A 21,528-nucleotide genomic window follows, 5' to 3' on the forward strand; every position below is an offset into this window, starting at 1 on the left:
AATTTTTTGTATTTTTGGTAGAGATGGGGTTTTACCATGTTGGCCAGGCTGGTCTTAAACTCCTGACCTCAAGTGATCCACCTGCCTCAGCCTCCCAAAGGGCTGGGATTACAGGCGTGAGCCACTGTGCCCAGCTGTGTTTTTAATCTTAAATACACATTGATTTCAGACATTGTCAAAAGTACTATCTACTGACCCCTAATTACCGCCAACCAATTAATATATATTCTTCCTTTGGGTTAAAGCTAAAGGCAGGAATTAGAGGCAGTCCTGATGAATTAACCTTCTGCTTTGTGCATTATCCTTAGGAAATCAGCCTGTGATACCAATTTAAGGCGTCTAACCTCCTCTGTGTCTCTGAAAGAGTTAAACGTTCTTGCTTACATGTTACAGTTCTTTCTGCACATAAGGAAAACTTTTATGTGGCTTTTTAGATGTAATTTTATAGATCCATAGTCACTTTCTCTTTTTTTTTTTTTTTGAGACGGAGTCTCGCTCTGTCACCCAGGCTGGAGTGCAGTCATGCGATCTGAGCTCACTGCAACCTCCACCTCCCAGGTTCATGCCATTCTCCTGCCTCAGCCTCCCAAGTAACTGGGACTGCAGGCACTCACTACCATGCCCGGCTAATTTTTTGTATTTTTAGTAGAGATGGGGTTTCACCGTGTTAGCCGGTTAGCCAGGATGGTCTTGATCTCCTAACCTCATGATCCTCCCGCCTCGGCCTCCCAAAGTGCTGGGATTACAGGCGTGAGCCACCACGCCCGGCTGATCCATAGTCACTTTCTACAGTGATCTGCCACCAACTCAGCAGAACAAACACAATGCTAAAAGGAGCTCATGGGAATGCAACACGGCCTTACGGCTTCTCTGTCTCCCAAGCATCAAGAATTCCTTGGTGTGAGAGACAGTGATAAATAATTACCATGGTTTACAGAAAACTTTACTTCCAAATAGCTTCCTATACAGAACCATATGAATCAGAACCACCAATGCACGGCTCGTTTGGGCTTTTTCCTCAACACAGCGAACATAGGGACATCTTAACATGCCCCCCAGCACTGGCCAGGGACTCTCCAACAGGCTTCTCTTTCTGACCTCTGCTTACCACAATTTCCAGATGGAGGAAGAAGAAATGGTGAAAGCATTGCCCCTAAATGTTAACGATGATTACCTGAGGAGAGGGGGACTGGCAGAAGAGTGATGGGAGACTTACTTTGTGCATTTCAGTACTATCTGAATTCTTTTCAACAAACATACTATTTCATAATCCTTCCTATTACACGTAACCACCCCCATGGGTCAAGAAGCTGGACTCACCTAGAAGACCAAGACTGAGATGCCAGCAGAGGACTGACTTGCCTGGATGCAACTAACTTGCTAAAAGCAGACGGGTAACTCACTTGGAATACAGTCTCCTCTTTATCTTTTTTCTCTACAGGAGAACTGGTAACACTTCGGGCACTGAGGTTCTCCTTTCTAACAGAAGGGGAAAATTGAAGGCAAAAGGTCATATGTCTTCCTTCACATTCAAGAAGCAGCTATGAGAAAGAGTAGTTTCACATACTTCTGACTGGTTTTGTAAACGGGTTCTGCCACCCCCGAGTTTTTCGGCGTCGACACTGCAGCACTTGAGTTACCGTGAGTGGGTACGACCAGCCTCAGGTGACCTTGCTGGTGCTCACTGTTTCTATGACCAGTTTTTGACTCCATGCGGCACAGCTCCTTCAAAGACACAAGCACAGTGGGGTTTAAATTTTAAGTACCCAAGATGTGTTAGATCCTTTACAGAAAACGATTGACTTTGAGTATCATCAAACACTGAAATCAAAAAGGGACACGCCAAAAGCAAGCGGGCACGTAAAACACAGAAACAAAGAAACCAAACCTACCATAAACTTCAGAAAGCAAGAGGTATCAAAATTACCTGTAAACTTTTAACATTTGTATTTTTTGTAGCAGATCCAGAATTTGCCTGTGACCCTTTTCCAGGCGTGGCTTTGGCACTGGAAGATTGTTCACTTGCATCTTTGATGAGGCACAATTTTGGATTCTTAAGTTTTTTGGGAGACTTCACTTTATCAGCAATTGCATTTGAACTCTTTGTTTCACAGAGTTCTCTATTTTTTGGAGTAAATGACACAATGATCCTATTACCAAAGACATCTTCGTTTTCCATTCGCTTCTGAGCGCGCTCTGCACTATCTTGGTTTATGAAGCGGAGAATTGCACTGCAGCCTGTGATACTCAGCACTTTCCCACCACAATTATCGGACAGGCGTCTGAGCCTGTTGCTGACGCTCTTGCCATCTTTATTTGCTGGTAGGTTATAAACATAGAGCAGAGTGTGGCACTGCTAATACAGAGGAAAGAAGTGTTACGTCAGGTTAATTCAAGGGCACACATTCAATTTCAAAATAAGAACAATGGGTGACCTCCAAACTTCAGTTAACAACTTTGAAGAGAAGATGACAGTGATTTAGACGGGAGAGGGTAAATTATTTAGTGTTGACAAAGTAACTGAATATTGTTTTAAATAATATGCTTTAGCTGGGCATGGTGGTGCATGCCTACAGTCTCAGCTACTCAGGTGGGAGGATTACCTGAGCCCAGGAAGATTGAGGCTGGAGTGACTGTGCCACTGCACTCCACTCTGAGTGACAGAGTGAGACACTGTCTCAAAAAATAAAAATAAAAAAGAATATGCTAGGCAGAGATGTCTGTATACTATATGATTCCATTTCTATAAAGCATCCAGAAAATACAAATCTACAGAGACAGAAAGATTAGTAGTGCCTGGGAGTGGGGAAGGGGATTAATTATAAATTAGCATAACAGATTTACTGAGGTGACAAAAATATTCTAAAATTGTACAACTCAATTTACTAAAAATTATTGTACACTTAAAAGAGCTGAATTTTGTAATATGTAACTCATATCTCAACGAAGTTGTTTTTTAAAAGTCTATTTATTCTGCAGGTCTGCTGAATAATAACTTATAAAGTTAGAGCCAGAAGGTGAGCAGGGTCAGTCCTGGTTGGTTTTTGCATAGGAGAATGCCTGGGAATACTAGGCGCTATAGGCTTAAGTAAACAAAAATTTTTTTAAAACCCAACAATTTAGAGCCTGTTCAGCTTCAACAGCAAATTGCCAGTAGTCAGGCTGGAAGTTTTATTTGGCAGTGGGTAGTCATAATTCTTCCAGATAAGTTGAAATTTATGTATTAAGAAGTAGAACTTGGCCTGGCACAGTGGCTCACGCCTGTAATCCCAACACTCTGGGAGGCCAAGGCAGGTGGATCACCTGAGGTCAAGAGTTGGAGACCAGCCTGACCAACATGGTGAAACCCCATCTCTACTAAAAATACAAAAAAGGTTAGCTGAGCAAAGTGGCAGACGCCTGTAATCCCAGCTACTCCAGAGGCTGAGGCAGAATAATTTGCCTGAACCCAGGAGGCGGAGGTTGCAGTGAGCTGAGATGGTACCACTGTACTCCAGCCTGGGCGACAGAGCGAGATTCTGTGAAGAAAAAAAAAGAAAGAAAGAAGGAAGTAGAACTGGAGAAAAAGAAAGAAGAGAGAGAGAGAGAAAGAACGAACAAACGAACGAACGAACGAACTGGCCAGGCATGGTGGCTCATGCCTGTAATCCCAGCACTTTGGGAGGCCGAGGTGGGGGGATCACTTGAGCCCAGGAGTTCAAAACCAGCCTGAGCAACACAGTGAGACCCCATCTCTATTAAAAATTTAAAAAAATCGCCAGGCATTGTGGCTCACTCTCTAATCCCAGTACTTAGGGATGCTGGGGCAGGTGGATCACTTGAGGTCAGGAGTTCAAGACCAGCCTGGCCAACATGGTGAAACCTCGTCTACAAAAAACTAGCCAGAGGCCGGGCATGGTGGCTCACGCCTGTAATCCCAGCACTTTGCGAGGCCAAAGCGGGTGATCACCTGAGGTCAGAAGTTCGAGGCAAGCCTGGTCAACACAGTGAAACCCCCTCTCTACTAAAAATGCAAAATTAGCCAGGCGTGGTGGCGGGCGCCTGTAATCCCAGCTACTTGGGAGGCTGAGGAAGGAGAATCAATTGAACCCGGCAGGTGGAGTCTGCAGTAAGCGGAGATCACGCCACTGCACTCTAGCCTGGGTGACAGAGTCTCAAAAAAAATTTTTTTAAAATAAGAATAATATTTTAAACAGCAGATCCATTAAAGCACCAGGAGAAAACTTAAGATAATTATATAAAGGGTTAAATCCAGAAACCATAAGAGAAATCATTAACAACAGGCAAAGGATGTGAACAATTTACAGAAGAAATAAAGAGCAAACAACGATAATCATAAAAGGATATTTTGCACTGTGTTAAAGATTAAAAGTCAATTATAAGATGATGCTGTTTTTCACTTACTGGCCTGGCAAACATTTAAAACAGACACTCTTTTTTTTTTTTTTTTTTCTTGAGACGGAGTCTCGCTCTGTCGCCCAGGCTGGAGTGCAGTGGCGCGATCTCGGCTCACTGCAAGCTCCGCCTCCCGGGTTCACGCCATTCTCCTGCCTCAGCCTCCCGAGTAGCTGGGACTACAGGCGCCCGCTACCACGCCCGGCTAATTTTTTGTATTTTTAGTAGAGACGGGGTTTCACCGTGTTAGCCAGGATGGTCTCGATCTCCTGACCTCGTGATCCGCCTGCCTCGGCCTCCCAAAGTGCTGGGATTACAGGCGTGAGCCACCGCGCCCGGCCTAAAACAGACACTCTTATGAGTGTAAATTAGTACCACCTTCCTGGAGGAAGACATGGATCTTGCTAGTAAAGTTCTAACCCAGAACTCTTATGCCTTGGAAATTACCCTATGGTATGTCAGCCCAGGAGCCTAAAGATATAAATTACCTTGTTGAAAATGGTAAAAAACAAAACAAAACAAAACACAAAACTGGGTATAAACAAAATGTCCACTAACAGGTAGCCTGGTTAAATAAAGACCAGCCATACAAGTACTTTTCAAACCAAAGTTCTGGTTTTTAAAATGTGGCAGATTTATATTAATATATATTAACATGAAAAGACATCCAAGCTCTGACATAGTTTTTTTCCAAAAGCCACAGAACACTGTATATGTGACACATTTTTTTTTAAACATACATTTTTTAAATCTGGAGGGCAATACCAAAATATTAACAGTGGTTACTTCTGGAGGGTAGAATTGTGGGGTTTTCACTTTCCACATTTCTAAATATTGTGTTTTGTTTGTTTTTACAATGATCATACCACACTATTCTTTTCTTTCTTTTTTTTTTAGATTTTTTGAGACACAGTCTACTCTGTCACCCAGGCTGGAGTGCAGTGGTATGATCTCGGCTTACTGCAACCTCCACTTTCAGGTTCAAGTGATTCTCCTGTCTCAGCCTCCCAAGTAGCTGGGACTACCAGTGCCCGCCACCACACCTGGCTAATTTTTGTATTTTTAGTAGAGATGGGGTTTCGCCACATCGGCCAGGCTGGTCTCGAACTCCTGACCTTAGGTGATTGGTGATTTGCCCACCTCAGCTTCCCAAAGTACTGGGATTGCAGGCATGAGCCACCTCACTCGGCCCACACCATACTTTTCTAATCAGAGGCTTTTCTTTTTATTTGAGGGGTACTGACCAATTATCAACAAAATCTACACTTTTCCTATTACACCTGGGACTCAAAACCCAGGCAGTACCAATGTATGTTTAATTTATTAAAATTAAAGGAACAGACTAAAGAACATAAAAAGAAATGTATCTTAAATTATCACTCTAGTGGATGGGAAAAAACATCCAGCAAAACTAAATGGTTTGAATTATCAAAACATTGTTTTGGTTTTTTTAACCATAAGGAATAAGAATCTCCAAAGTGGGCAAGTTCTTACCTAAAACACTACATTTACTTTTTTTTTTTTTTTGAAACAGAGTCTCGCTCTGTCGACCAGGCTGGAGTGCAGTGGCGCGATCTCAGCTCACTGCAACCTTCACCTCCCAGGAAAAAACACCGTATTTACATAAGGCCTTCAAAGTTAGAAAAGTGACCGTCAAACAGAAGCAGAAGGGAAGAAATGTAACTACAGCCAAGTGACTAAAAACAAATAATGACAAAGGTGAGTTAGGAAAGAGCCTCAAAAGATTAAGGTAAGGCCTGTATATGCTTACTCCCTGGGTAAGCCTCTGGTATCCACAACTCTCAACTGTCCATAGCATGAGTTTCAACTTAAGCCAGACCGCAGGGGGCTTGTTGGGTATCGGGGACACAGGTGACTAGCAGGCAAGTGCCGGAATCAGGATACCCGGGGCCCACTCTCTTAACTGCTGCAATCACCAATGACACGTTTACTTTTTCTAAGAGCTGATTTCTTTCTCCCTTAAATGAAGACTTTGCATGAGATCATGTCTAACGTACTTCTGTAACTCTCAGTTATTAAATTATATGTGAAGACTTTCATTTAATGTATGGGATTGCCCACTCTCCTGGATCACCCACACCATGGCTCCTTCTCCATTATCATTAATTCTTTCAGAGTTACACACATATTCGCCAACGGCTTAAACACAGCCCAGCACTGCAATAAACATTCTTAATCCCAAGTCAAGTCTATCAGAAATGCTAGTCCTGGAAATGTGCTCACACCCTCCTCCCAGTATATGGCATAAACAGGCTACACACAGGTGGAGCAATAACCACTCCTGCTAATTGTGTCCATGCACCACAGGGAATGCACAATAGAAAGCACAGACTCAGAGGCCCGCTGAAGCTTAAGGATTAAATATCGAAAAAAATGCACAATGACTCCACTTATTTGGCGCCAACCACACAAGTATGTGAGAACCCTCACCATATTCTCTACCCATAATACTTGGAAGCAAGAAGAATCATGACTTTTAATCTGTTATTTCTATCCACCTGACACAAAACACTGCTAGCTCTGAAGACACTGGCAAGTTGGGAAGGTAAATCTACAAGTCAATTTCATATGATATTTTGAAATAAATAAAAGCAAACTTCATACATACCAATTATCTGTATATTTGTGAGAAGAACCGAAGGTTTCTAAGCCTTACTTCAAAATCTAACCCACCTCTTACAAAGAACAGCCCCATCTGGGCCTGGCAACCCCCTTATTATGGGCTGTCTTTCAGCCTCCACAATGTAATATTGGAAAATGGCAAAAATAACGCAAACCCACTTACTGGCATTTTTAGTGGTAACCTGGGGGGCAAGTCGGAAATGAACTCTTCAAATCTGATCAGCTCGTTAGCATGATGCAGCAGTGCTTCTGAGGCCTGGTTTTTATGGACCAAAATAATGTGGAAACCATGCCTGTGTCTCAGGTCACTAAGTTCCAATGCAAAATTGACATCAGCTGAAAGAAAAGGTACAGACCAACCCCATCCCCAAACATTAGAAACACTTGACAAAGACAGACAACTCTATTGACACCCACTGAGAAGAAAGGAAAGGCTGGACTATATTCAAAATTGCTTCCCCCGTTTCTTAGGAAAGAAACACGTTTCACATCAGAAGAATGTAAGACAATCTTACCAAAAGAATTCCAAGACACATATGTTACTTTCAGTATTAAAAAGGAGCAAATATGTTGGGGAGACTCAAATTTGAAAATTAACTTAAACTTTAAAAATTATTAATACTGAGCACAAGGTAAAAAAAAAAAAAAAAAAAAAATCACATTTTTCTTTAATAAACCTGGTCCCGGCCGGGCGTGGTGGTTCACGCCTGTAATCCCAGCACTTTGGGAGGCCGAGGAGGGTGGATCACCTGAGGTCAGGAGTTTGAGACCAGCCTGACCAACTGGAGAAACCCCCATCTCTACTAAAAATACAAAATTAGCTGGGCGTGGTGGAACATGCCTGTAATCCTAGCTACTTGGGAGGCTGAGGCAGAAGAATCGCTTCAACTTGGGAGGCGGAGGTTGCAGTGAGCCGAGATTGCGCCATTGCACTCCAGCCTGGGCAACAAAAGCAAAACTCCATCTCAAAATAAACAAACAAAAAATAAAATAAAATAAAAAATAAACCTGGTCCCACAATAACTCAAGTTCCAAGGAGGAAATACAGAAATCCACCTAGACCCAATTTTTTTTCTAAACAGTTCTCAACAATAACCATAAACATGTCTCATGTACTTCAGCCTCTTTGGGGATACATTTTACTTTCACATGTTGCTGGCTTCTATGATAATTTCCCACACAGTGAGTTTAGCTGAAATTAGCAGATGTTTCTGTACTTACTTGACACAAGAACCACTGTGGCTGGAGCAGTGTGTGTATTTGCAAATCTGCGGAGACTCTGCCGCAGTTTATCATCAGCGGCATTCTTTGCAGTAGCATTGATGTGGGCAACGGTTACCTGCATTAATTTATAATAAGGGTGAATAAGCAGGAGCTGAGGCTAGAAAATTGCTACACATTCTGCCCATATTTTTTATTTTTTAAATTTTATTATACTTTAAGTTCTGGGGTACATGTGCAGAACGTGGTTTGTTACATAGGTATACATGTGCCATGGTGGTTTGCTGCACCTATCAACCCATCATCTAGGTTTTATGCCCCCACATGTATTAGGTATTTGTTCTAATGCTCTTCCTCCCCTTCCCCCAACCCCGACAGACAGACCCCAGTGTGTGTTTTTCCCCTCCCTGTGTCCATGTGTTCTCATTGTTCAACTCCCACTTATAAGGCAAGAACATGCACTGTTTGGTTTTCTGTTCCTACATTAGTTTGCTGAGAATAATGACTTCCAGCTTCATCCATGTCCCTGCAAAGGACATTATCTCATTCTTTTTTATGGCTGCATAGTATTCCATCGTGTATATGTGCCACATTTTCTTTATCCAGTCTATCACTGATGTCTGCCCATATTTTAATAAGTAATTCTTGAGAAAAAAATTCTTATTACTATTAGGAATGGTAAAAAATTACAACAGATCTCAGTAATCTCAACATTGGTTCTTGATATGAACTGGGTCTGTGACTAACCCTGCTCTCATCTCCAATCTTCTGTTTTTGCATTTCTTTCATCCTCCTTTCAGAAAATAAGTAGAATATAGGAAGTGAAATTTGAACTCAGTTAAATTTGCTCTAATAGCTTCTGCCAACAATTTGGAGGTGGTAAAGATCAGACAAATGACTAAAATAAGATTTAAGGCTGTGTTTTATGTCAACTGTCCATGCTACCCATGCAAGCTTGTGCAATCCGCCTTTTGTTGTTGTTTTCTGTTTTGTTTTGTTTTGGGCTTTTAGCAGCTGGAAGCCATAGTTTTTAGTTTCTGTCCCTACTAATAAGCAGAAAAGAGAGATAAGGAAGGTGCTTTACTAGCCCAACCAGAAACAGAAACTGAGAATCCATGATTGTATTCTCGCCCTTGGACACCCCTGGATGGCTTTCAGGATCTGGGGCGAGGTGGTGGAGAGAGGAGGGAGGATATCCCCTAAGGGAGCTAAAATGCATTTATTTCTGTTAAAACGATCAGGCTCGCATATAAATCCCCAAAGGAAGGAAAGGTTTATTTTGAGAAAGTTGCCTCAGGCACCTGCAATACACAATAATAACTTGCTGGTTTTTGTAAAGAACATGGGTATATCATTTTAGACAAGCAATATGGACTATCAATATAATTAATTATCTAAGAGTCAAAAGACCCAAATTCTAGTTTCAGCTTAAAAGCAGACTCTGGGGGTCAGACAAATCTAGATTTAGATCCTTGCTCTTCCTGGCCGAGTGATCTTAAACAAGTTTCTTCACCTCTCAGGGCCTTAGTTTAATTTGTAAATTGTGAATTATATATTCTACGTGCCTGGTTCAAAGAGCAGTAATGAAAATCAAAGGAAATAATACATATATAACCATTATACCAGTATAGAACTAAAGTATAAATTAGGGAGCATAACTGAAAGAATGATTCAATTATTTCTAGTACTTTGGAGGTGATCTTTTGCTAATTTATTTTATTTGAAAACTTGGCACAAATGCAATATCATTAAACAAATTTTCAATCAGAATTCTAAAAAAAAAAAACAAAAAAAACCACACACACACACACACACACACACACACACACACACACACACACGTACAGCACTTTTAGAGGCCAAGGCAAGAGGACTGCTTGATCCCAGGAGTTTGAGACAAGCCTCCACCACCTAACCCTGGATCCTGAAAGCCATCCAGGGGTGTCCAAGGGACAGAATACAGTCATGGGTTCTTAGTTTCTGTTTCTGGTTGGAACATAGGGAGACCTCGTCTCTACAAAAAATAAAAAATGAGCCGAGCATGACGGCGTGCATCTGTGATCCTGGCTAGTTGGGAGGCTGAGGTGGGAGGATCACTGGGGTCCCAGGGTTTGAGGCTGCAGGGAGCCATGAATGCGTCACTGCACTCCAGCCTGGGTGACATTTAGACTCTGTCTCAAAACAAACAAACAAACAAATATCTGCTTATTCCTCTACTATAGATTAAAATTATTAAATTTTTTTTTACCTGGCAATTATTCAGCTCTTGAATAACTTCCTTGTTTTCTTTACTGATGTCACATACACAGATGAATTCTGCTTCTCTGTGGCCTTTAAAAAACTTCTCACGGATTCTTTGCACAACAGCAGTTGCTGACCGGCCAGAGGGAACGGAGCAGTTTTCAATATCCCAAAAAACTCCAATGGGGGGTAAGTTTTCTAGCACCTGTCCAGCTACTGCAACTTCTGGTGACCCTTAAGAAATGTTAACATTTTCAATTACTTGTAGTGGAAAATAAATTGCAAGTTAAAATAAGATAATAACTACCTATCATTCTCAGTGGTAGAAAAACTAAATTATTAATGAATGCCAAGTTTTAAGGCTACCAACCTCACTGGTTGACCTAATAAGCAATCAAGCTGTCAAAGTATCACTCTAAGAGGTTATTTCTGTTTTTCAGGAGAAGACAAATCTAAAAGTCAAGTAACTTTAAGCCCACAATAAATCCACCTCCAAGCATGAGCCATTCTGACATTAAGCAGTGATGCTTCTCTGAACACAAGCACACTAACTGACCGGATACTGCAGCTCCAGGACCCGACTTTCAAGCTTAGCCCACACCTATCTACCTACTTGGTAGTAACCAACACTGAGGAGCTGACAAAGGGTGAAGCTGTGACTGTCGTTGATTTTGAGTTAACGCTGCATTAACATCTGATTTAATATTTTAAAAATGTTTTCAAAACGTCGCATTAACTACTTTTTAGGGAAATTATTTTAACTGAGAACTCTTTGGTTTTCAAATACTGTTTTTAATCAGCCATTAGTAAATTATTCTAAGCACTTCTAGGGAGTATACCGTCAACAAGTGCGACTTCCAACCTAAGGTGACACCAAGTCTTTTCCAGCACTTTTATTTCTCCTGATATACTACCAATTTTTCTATACACAGCTTCTGTGTATAGCCTCGGCCCAACATAAAGGGCAAATGACTTCCTGGTCCATAATAATAAAAAGATTTCTACCAAGATATGGAATTGGAGACTCACATACACAGTAGCTTTAGAACCATAAGGAATCCTTCAAAGGTGATTAAATGCAATGTTAGTATGAGATATTGAAAGCTATTTAAATATGCACATTTTATGCCATACTGTCATTTACCAAATTTTGAAGCAGCTTTGCCTAGACTGGTCGCCAATAACAACGTGGTCTCCTTCCCTGTTCCTTTGGTTCCACAGCCATTACACAGAGGGACAGCAAGAGGTGCAGGTTGAGTATTTGGAGGTGGTATATTTGGCCAGACTTTAGCCGCATCGATTATGCTATTTCTTGCTGGCTGTTTTAAATTTTTTTTAAAAAGGAGGAGGTGTCAGATACATCATTTCAGAAGCTGGAGTTATATACAACAACTGAAAATACACTCTAAGTGTTTTACCTTTCCACTTGCTAGCCTCTAATAAAAAGGACTTTCAAATAATCTTTCCAAGAACCATTAGCTATCAGTTCATAAATTCATTTCCAGAAGTGACTTGACATGATCAAGAAAGATATTCACGTGGTCAGATCTTTACATTCTGGGGCATGAGTCTGCTGCAACGAAGACCTCACACATATTTTACATAAAGGGTAGCAAAGTCTCACTTGAACACCAATGTGACTGAGGCCAAGCTTCAGGTTTCCCACATTATTGCAAAAAGACAACATGCAGTTATCTACCTTACATGAATGGGCCCATGTATAAGTTGAATGTAAGTTATAAGAAATCCATCGTGCTTTAGCCTTTAAACATAGAACACGAAGGCTTTGCCAACCTCTTGTTTGCAACAAGAGGCTCTAAAAGTATAAACTACAAAAATAATGACTCTCTACTTTTTTGAATGATCTCCCATCTTACCCTTTGTTTCTTTCAGAACCAGCAAAAATTATGCTGATGGGGAGATTCCGCTATACCATGGGAGAATCTTCAACCCCATGTATAATACTTTTCAAGATAAATCCACTTCAAAAAAGTCATTCCTCAATCCTCAGCTGCACCCAACTTAAGAAATAAAAAGATACCAACCTTGTTTAGACAGTCTTCGCAGTAAAGTGAGCCCTTTAAACAAACCGGAGGTACCACATTAAGGTGCAAAGAGTTGGTGCACAAGTGAGGCGTTAGCTCCGACTGTGAAATGTGCTCTTCCAAATGCCCTGGAGCCCCGCTTGTGAAATCAGAACAGGGGAAATAGCCAGCGGAGGTGCAGCCCTGCAGACTCGGAAACTGATGCAGCTTGTGCACATTACCATGACATGACTGGAAGTGGAGTTTTCCACAACAGGGCAGGTGTTTGCAGGAAGACAGGTTACTCTCTAGACACATGCTGGGAAAGTCACTTGCAATGCCTGCCAAATTGTTCCTAGCTGAGGCATTCTGGAGTGAAGATGCAGACTGGAAAGCAAACCCTGACCCTACCTGACACGTGATTGTCCTGGTGCTTTGCGAGTCTAACAGTGCGCCCGGGTGAATCAAGCTACTGGTACCTCCGCTACCGCCACCACCACCACCAAAACGCATTGGCGAAGTGGAGGGTTCATTAGGGCAATGAGCACAGCAGCTTACTTTGGGGACAGTAGAAAGCTGTATTTTAGGCTGCTGAAGAGAACGAATATCAGGAAGTGGGACTGCTGGAAAAAGCTTAGAGCCAGCATGAAGGGGTGATGGTACATCCTTTAGTTCCACAGCAACTTTCTTGTTCTCCATGTACTCTTTCTGAGAAAAGAAAATCAGAACATAAATTAATTTTATGAGGCCCGTGGTTTTTTGGTTACTCATATCTTACTGCATGCACAAACAGAAATAGTGTTCAATTCTGTTACATCACTAAATCATAACTGAACAAAATGGAATCACAGCTAGTTAAAACCAGAAACATTCTTCAGAGAGGTCTGTAGGACGTGAACACTGGAACACACAACTAAAATTAAGACTACATTCTTCCTGAATTGAAACAGACTGGGGTGGGAGGGCCTGTTTACATCTTTAGCAGCCACCACGCCTCAGTAACTTCCTTTTGGTAATTTCCCCTTGCCTCACAGAATCTTCTGAAGACAAAATAGGTGGTATGAAAACAACCCCTCACAAACAGCATTCAATAAAGATGGCTAACACACACAGTGGTTTGAGGACAATACTTAATAGTTCTGTGGTCAGGCCATAAGGGGTTTTAGTAAGATCCCCCAAAGGAAAAGAGTAAAGTTTCAAACGCAGATGAGATCAGCCATCTACCCAGATGGCCCACCCATGTTGCTGATGACATTTCATAAACCCTAAGATATCATGACCTAAAGCCATAATGACAATTATATTGCAGCCAGTGAAAAGATTTAGAGAAATTAGAAAACTATCCAAGAAAAAGATCCAAGACAAATACTTTGCCACATGACTCCAACACAGACACAGGAAGCCAATATATTACAAAGGTTCTGAGCAGAGCATCAGTGGCAGAGACCTAGGTTAGAATCTGATACTCAATAGTTGTATGACCTTGGGTAAGTTACTCAACCTACACTTTGGTTTCCTCATCCATAAACTGGGAATACAATATACCTCCTAGAGTTGCTAGGAGGATAAAATAAGATAGAGCACATAGACCACCTGGCACAGTACCTAGCCACTGAAAGGGGACTGAATTCATCAGCCTTCACAGGCTGACTGCAAGAGACATTAAGATGAAGAGGGGGCCCGGCTACAGTGACTGAGACGTGCTCACCCTTCATAGCATATGAGGGTCCATCTGACGCCTAAAATTCCACTCCTTTTGCTGTGATTCTACACTCACCTGGGAGCATAGGCTCATCTGGAAGAAATGTGAATTTTCAGCTAAACTTTCCCTAAAAGGGAGATAACAGCAACGGGCTGACCAGCCAATGAACTGCCCTCTTGGTAATTATAGTTCAGACTGAAATTAACACACTGGTATTCTGATTTATACAGATCAGGCTCATACAGGCAGGCTTATTATGAGTTGATCCCCTGAACCTACTCCACTCTGCATGCCACTGACAAAATTGAGTTTCAAGATCTGTAAAGCTGACCATGTAATTCTGAATTGTGTGACTCCATGAGGACCAGATCTACCACCCCATCCCAGGAAGCCTTGCTTTTGATGCCAACCCTCACTGTCAACTGTCTCTAAAATAAAACACTCCTAAAATGACCCAAATTACTTGATGTCTTGCAACAAAGACAACTATATAGTGAAAACCTAGAGAAAATAGAGAATTAAACTGGTTTTTAAAAAGTTATTAACACCCGGCCAGGCGCGGTGGCTCACGCCTGTAATCCTAGCACTTGGGAGGCCGAGGCGGGTGGATCACCTAAGGTCAGAAGTTCAAGACCAGCCTGGCCAACACGGTGAAACCCCATCTCTACTAAAATACAAAAATTAGCCAGGCATAATGGCGACTGCCTGTAAACCCAGCTACTAGGGAGGCTGAGACGGGAGAATCCCTTGAACTAGGGACAGTGGTTGCAGTGAACCCGGATTGTGCCACTGCACTCCAGCCTAGGCGGCTGAGCCGAAACTCCATCTCAAAAAATAAAATCAAATAAAAGTTATTAATACCCTTATATAAAATTATATTATAGTCTCACTTGAATCCCACGTACAATAGAAAATAAGAAATAGAAAGGTGGTAACATGAGTGCATGAAATGAAGTCAGGAAATGTCAAAATTGGCTGGACGCGGTGGCTCACGCCTGTAATCCCAGCACTTTGGGAGGCTGAGGCGGGAGGATCACTTGAGGTCAGGAGGTCAAGACCAGCCTGGCCAACATGGCGAAACCTCGTCTCCACTAAAAATACAAAAATTAGCCAGCCATGGCAGCACAGGCCTGTAATCCCAGCTACTGAGGAGGCTGAGGCAGGAGACCTGCTTAAACCTGGGAGGCAGAGGTTGCAATGAGCCGAGATCGCACCACTGCACTCCAGCATGGGCCACAGAGCAAGACTGCACCTCAAAAAAAAAAAGAAAATGTCAAAATCACAATGAGTAAGCAAGAAGTTAGAGACATAAATGTATACTGAGAATTAAATATTCAAGAGAAATCTCGAAATAAAAAACAGGCAGTGGATAAGCTCTTCCCAACCCTTCCTAGATTATAGACTCAAAACTCAAGAGGGCTACAGTAAAATACAACATATTTTGTATTTTCCTCTGATTTTATTCCACAATGTGGATTTTTAATCTTTGTTACCTGTGACTTTAATGAGGAAGAAATCTTTCCCAAATTTTAACATTAAATATTCAAGGCATCTACTGTTACTCAAAGTGAAATAGAAGAGTTAAAAAATTGTGCTGTGCTCTCACATTATAATGTGGTATAAGAGGCAATACAAGCAAGATCTACAGAAAAATGTGGCACAGACTCTAGGATGAGAGACTGTATCCCACACCAAATGGACCTCTCTCATCTATTTGGATGAGGAATCTGCTACATCCTTAGTCTTGCATATAGTTACCGTTTGGGGACTATGTGGCAGCGTCTGCTCAGGACGAGAAAAGCAATTAGAGAATTTCCAAAGCCATGGCTTAGCATCATTATCTTGTTGAAGCCATCCACGTGTTCTACTGCAGGAGTTCTCAGTTCCGTTTCCTTCCATCATACAGCCATGCAAAGTGATTCAACATCCTTTCATCTTTCTTTTCTTTCATTCTTCCACCCTGTTAAGAACGAGTAAGATTTCAGTGTTATTTCCTTGCATAAGTACAAATTTTACGACATACTAAAATGTGAAACCACAGCTATATTTACAGTCCTATGGCTCTCAACAATTCAAATCTTTGTTTCAAGAGGAAGTCTCGCTCTGTCGCCCAGGCTGGCATGCAGTGGTACGATTTCAGCTCACTGCAACCTCCGTCTCCCGGGTTCAAGCGATTTTCCTGCCTCAGCCTCCAGAGTAGCTGGGACTACAGGAGCCCATCACTATGCCTGGCTAATTTTTATATTTTTAGTAGAGATGGGGTTTCACCAAGTTGGCCAGGCTGGTCTTGAACTCCTGACCTCAAGTGATCCACCCTCCTCGGCCTCCCAAAGTGCTGGGATTACAGGTGTTAGCCACTGCGCCCGGCCAACAATTCAAATCTTAACAAACAAAATAATAATAATAAATTAAAGAAAGAAAAAAACACAAAATATCAGAACATATTACGGGTTAATAAAATTTGGTAAACTTGGTTGACTGTTTATGCTTAAAATCTAACTGCAACAACCTGATTTCTTAAAAAAATCTATAATCTGCCATTCTTCATGTTTCATAGCTCTTCAAATAAAAAATGAACTCTCCATGAGTCTTGTTTCCTTTCCACACGTAACCATGCTTGAGAGAAGTAGCCATATCTTGGAAACTTGCATATTCCAGAGTGAGACTTCTCCTCACTTGGCTGGAATCAATTTTTTCTACAGTTTTTCTGAATTCTTTTCGGCTCTCTCTCCCTAAAGATTCTGCTCAGGAAAGTCAAAAGTTAACAGAAGAGAGCATCTAATCTGAGTAAAAGAGCCACCACCACATCCTCATTGACAATTATATGTAAGATTTTAAAATTGATTTAAGAGCAACTTCTTGCACTGGTTCCTTGATCTGAGCATGAAAAGTCCAAACTAAGTGGCCTCTGTGGACTTTGAATTTGATTTGCTACAGAACAAATCGAACCAATTTCTTAGTTTACTAATGATGAAAGTGCAATCTGATATACCACCAAAAAACTAACTGATAGAAAAATCTCAAGTCGCAGATGTGTTATATCTACGCCAGAGCAACAACACTCTTACAGGTCTTAACAATAAATGCAAGCGAGGCACCGTGGCTCAGGCCTGTAATCCCAGCACTTTGGGAGGCCAAGGTGGGTGGATTGCTTGAACCCAGGAGTTCCCAACCAGCCTGGGCAACATGGCAAAACCCCATGGCTACAAAAAATTAGCTGAGCGTGGTGGTGCATGCCTGTAGCCCCAGCTACTCAGGAGGCTATGGTGGAAGAATCACCTAAGACTGCGTAGTCAAGGCTGCAGTGAGCTGTGATTGCACCACTGCACTGCAGCCTGGGCGACGGAGTGAGACCCTGTCTCAAAAACCAACAAACAAAATTACATGAAATTAAAATGTCAGTGTCCATAAATAAAGTTTAATTGGGACACAGACACACTCATTCACTTAAATACTGCCTATGACTGCTTTTGCATTCCAATTGCAGAGTTGCAAAGAGAGTCTCTGCAAAGAGACTGTATGGCCCACAAAGCCTATATTTACTACGTGGCTCTTTTGTCAGCCTGGGCAACATAGCAAGATCACAGCTCTAAAATAAAATAAAGTTCAAAAAATTAGCATAGTGTGGCAGCATGCGCCTAGTCCCAGCTACTAGAGAGACTGAGGTAGGAGGATCTCTTGAGCCCAAGAATTTGAGGCTACAGTGAACTATATTGTGCCACTGGCCCTTCAGCGTGGGCAACAGAGTGAGATTCCATCTCTAAAAAAATTTTTGTTTTAAAGTTTCTGTTTCCTCCTATGCAAAATGTGGCGAATTTCTCCCCGCCACTGCATTACAGAGAAAAAAAAAATTAGATAAATGAACCCCACTGTCTATTTTCACCACTGTATCTCTTGTGCCAACCAAAATGCTCCCTACTCTGTAAATACAAAGTAAACATTACCTACTACACACTATTGGGAGTGGTTAATTTGGAGATGGATTTAACTGCTACCACTGATAGTAAATTACGATTCTTGTCTTTCCTATTAGATACAGGTTTTATGTCCCCCAAAAAGCTCCTCTCAAAATCTTAAGAATCTGTGATATTCACGGTGTTCATAACTTAAACATTCTCTCAAACTTCTTCAAAGCCAAATCCTGAAAGTGAGCTAACATTCACAGTATTATCTAGTTTATAAAGTATTTTCACTTAACATTACTTATGTCTTCATTCAGCAAATATTTACTTAGTATCTACTATGCAGCAGGCCTGTGCTTGGCACAAGGAATATAATGATGAAAAAAACCCAGACGGTGGGATCCTCTTATATAATTTTTGCAATAATCCTGTGAAATAGACAGGGGAGAAATTAGCTACATTTTTGCAGAGAGAGAAAAAGAAACTTAATGAAGTTTTGTAGCGAGCCTGACACAAAATTAGGCTTGTTCACCCCTTTCCACTACATCAAGGTGCCTTCAATACTGCTCAATACAAGCGATTAAAAGTAAAAACTTTCAGGTGCCTGCACCCTGAAAACTTCCCAAATATCATCCACGAAGCAACTTAGGTAGCCAAAAGCAGGTTCTGTTTGACTTGAGCGACAGTCTCCTTTCTGTCACTCTCTTCAAGTCTTTTGACCAACTCAATGAGGAGAGCATAGGCTCTGTCGACTGTCTGCGTTTTGGTCTCCAATTAGACTGCGGTGCAGCTTTGGACAACTCACAACCTCTCTGAACCTCAGATCCCATCTCTAAAATGGGTGTGATAATAATAGAAACCACCTTACAAGGCCGTTGTTTGGATTACATGAGGTAATCCACGGGGAACATTTAGCAAATGTTGTTTCCTTAGCACCCAATCTAGTCTTTGACCCCACACCACCCCATCCCATTACCGTTTTCTCCCCCATAGCTCTTCTGTCCAAAACGGCCTTTTTAGCTTATTTTATTATCTTTCTCCCCCATTAGGCTATAAACTCCATGACAGCAGAGACTATGTTTTCTTATTTACTATTCCAACTCCTGTCCTTAGTACAATGCCTGGCATATTTTAATAAACTGTTGAAGGAATAAAGCTTAATAAATAGGAAAACAGTTTAGGTTTCAATACACCGATATGCAAAACAGAAGAATATTTACCGCTCAGAGAAGTCCAAAAGACACAAATGCAATTGGACAGCTCTTGGTAATACCGGAAAGGTGCTTGAGAAACTCTAAAAGGTGTATCACGAGGTCGCGTTACAACTACTAGTGAGAGTGGCTGAAGCCCTAGACACTGTCAACCCTGAGACTACACCCTATGTGTTGCTAAAAGGCCGAGGGGAATGCAAAACGGCCGGGGAGGGGGGAGTGTGTTGCAAAAACACCCGCCCCTTTCCTTCTCTCTTAACCTTCCAGCTGTGCACTTCACTCCTGGAGGGCCCCACCAGGGGTCAGACAGGGGCGGGCGGGGAGCCAAATGCCCTCGAAGGGGAACAGCGGCGCCAACAGTGACAGTAGTGAATGGACCCGAAAGGGAGACAAGCCAACTCTTTCGTGGGGGGCCCAACTGGCGCGTCCCAGTTAGCCAACCTCCCCTCTCCACCACCATCCCACCAGCAATAAGCGGGGAAAGAGGGGACACTGTCCTCCGTCCCGCCCCGCTGGCCTCGGAGCAGAGCCTGCCGGGGTCTGGTCGCAGGACTGTCTGCAAACTCACCTCTGCCGCCGGCTCCACCTCCGCTCACATTCCGGCCCCGCCGCCTTCCCCCCGCCCCCCCCAGGCCCTTTGTTTTGATTCCCGACTCCGCAGCTCCCGCCGCCGCCGCCAAGCGCACCCTCCACTTCCACTTCCGCTTCCGCACCACACCGCCCCTGTCGCAAAACCGACGCCCTTCTCTCCTCTTCGCCCCGCCCCTTCCTCGCCCCGCCTCCGCCGCCGCGTCCTGTCCGCGCGGGGCATGCTGGGAACCCCGGGGGGGGCGGGGCCTCGCGGCCCTGCAGCCTCGTCAGGCTCAGTCCCCTCCCGATAAACCCCTAAATAGGGACTTTCCCGGGGGGTGACCCTGGCTTTTTTGGCGAAAACCCCCAGTTTAAGGAGGCCTTCCCCCTGGCTTCACGTTGTGGAGTCGAAAGGAACCTTGAAGCGGAGAATGAGCTCGTGACGTGGACCCGAGGAAAAAACCTGCCAACCAGGATTTAATAGAATTCAGCTCTTTCAGGCTTTGGAGGGAAGGCGATTTGAACGGGATTTCAATGAAAAACCCTATCCCTTCGGCTTTTTTTTTTCCTCTCTCGGGTCTCGTCACGTGATGGTCCTACTTTATTTTTAAAAACTAAATGGCGCATATTCCCCAGCATCCTAAATCTAGTGCAACCTAGTGGCAAGTGGAGAAAAAAATAACTGCCAACCCGGCTTCCTACGAGGTCCCCCGGAGTTCTCGCAAAGTTGCGACCCAGCTGGCAAAAATACAGTGTGTGCAAAGACTCAACTGGACATTGCCACCAAGAATCAAGAGATTTTGGGGGACTTTAGCAAGAAAACGTTATTTTTAAAAGCCCTGCTCCAAAGCTGGTTACAAATGAATACTGCGTTTCCAGTGACAGATTGGGCGAGCAGAAAGGAGATCTTACGGTTAGTTTCAAACACTTTGTGTTTTAGGTGGCCAGATATGCTGTGTGGTTTGCTTTAAAAAAAAAAAATAGCGCCCCACAATCTTCACGTTTCCCTGGAATAAAAAAAATTTGAGACTCAGCAAAAGGGTGATTTCTGAAACTACCAGCTGATTACTATTTTCTGTTGCAAATTAGGAAAAAAGCAAAGCACATATTGTGTAAGTTAAATCTAGACACGATTTAGGATGTGCTAGCTGCTAGCTGAATGCTACCTTAGGAGTTTATTTTTAAAGTTTGCCCAGAAACAAGTTGACTTTGCAAAAGAATCAGTAAGTCGAAATTGCCAAACGAGAATATTTTGCCCAAAAAAATCCTTACTGGGAGGTTATTTCAATAGGCAATCCCCATTACGTGGGGATTATTAACACATCCCTGTAAACATCCCTGTAGACGGGTATTGTGGAGGGCAGGATCAGACATGTAGCTGAAGAATCCTTTGTGCCTGTATTTAATTTTCCAGAAGGCAGATGGCAAGCACACATCCTCTCCCTGCGTAGGTATTTATTACTGCTGACTAAATCTTGACTGTGGGCCGGGCGCAGTGGCTCAGGCCTGTATTCCCAATACTTTGAGAGGCTACGGAGGGAGGATCTCTTGAGCCTACAAATTTGAGACTAGACTGGGAAACGGTGAAACCCTATCACTATTTAGAAAAGAAAGAAAAA

The 21,528-nt window shown here is 42.5% G+C and overlaps 2 protein-coding genes and 1 non-coding gene across 18 annotated transcripts in view; 2 read left to right on the forward strand and 1 right to left on the reverse strand.

Annotated features, from left to right (window-relative positions):
* Positions 1–20,075, reverse strand: part of MARF1 (meiosis regulator and mRNA stability factor 1) — a 49,433-nt gene extending 29,358 nt beyond the window's left edge. For 2 of the 10 annotated variants that reach the window (XR_010110477.1, XM_008965432.4), the window contains exons 1-10: positions 19,908–20,042; positions 15,985–16,186; positions 12,546–13,232; positions 11,645–11,819; positions 10,508–10,734; positions 8,260–8,377; positions 7,202–7,374; positions 1,928–2,356; positions 1,568–1,725; positions 1,321–1,479 (exon numbers count right to left, since the gene is read on the reverse strand). Coding sequence is in view for 9 of the 10 variants with exons in the window: in XM_008965432.4 (XP_008963680.1) it covers positions 1,321–1,479; positions 1,568–1,725; positions 1,928–2,356; positions 7,202–7,374; positions 8,260–8,377; positions 10,508–10,734; positions 11,645–11,819; positions 12,546–13,232; positions 15,985–16,128 (2,270 nt within the window). In the remaining variant the exon portion in view is untranslated. Of the gene's footprint in view, positions 1–1,320; positions 1,480–1,567; positions 1,726–1,927; positions 2,357–7,201; positions 7,375–8,259; positions 8,378–10,507; positions 10,735–11,644; positions 11,820–12,545; positions 13,233–15,984; positions 16,187–19,907 lie in introns of all 10 variants that reach the window. The other 8 variants (XM_055099362.2, XM_055099361.2, XM_063598397.1 and 5 more) reach the window with 6 other exon arrangements.
* A 60-nt stretch (positions 20,076–20,135) lies between these two features.
* Positions 20,136–21,528, forward strand: part of NDE1 (nudE neurodevelopment protein 1) — an 81,202-nt gene continuing 79,809 nt past the window's right edge. For 6 of the 7 annotated variants that reach the window (XM_034951179.3, XM_034951181.3, XM_055099397.2 and 3 more), the window contains exon 1: positions 20,159–20,822. In XM_034951179.3, the coding sequence (XP_034807070.2) occupies positions 20,770–20,822 (53 nt within the window). In that variant the 5' untranslated portion in view covers positions 20,159–20,769. Of the gene's footprint in view, positions 20,823–21,528 lie in introns of all 7 variants that reach the window. The other variant, XM_008965504.6, reaches the window with a different exon arrangement.
* On the forward strand, positions 20,197–20,259 carry MIR484 (microRNA mir-484). The gene has a single exon (NR_163107.1). It is a non-coding gene; the product is annotated as a microRNA mir-484 (primary transcript).

This window comes from Pan paniscus, chromosome 18 (assembly GCF_029289425.2).
Source record: "Pan paniscus chromosome 18, NHGRI_mPanPan1-v2.0_pri, whole genome shotgun sequence".
Classification (NCBI taxonomy): domain Eukaryota; kingdom Metazoa; phylum Chordata; class Mammalia; order Primates; family Hominidae; genus Pan; species Pan paniscus.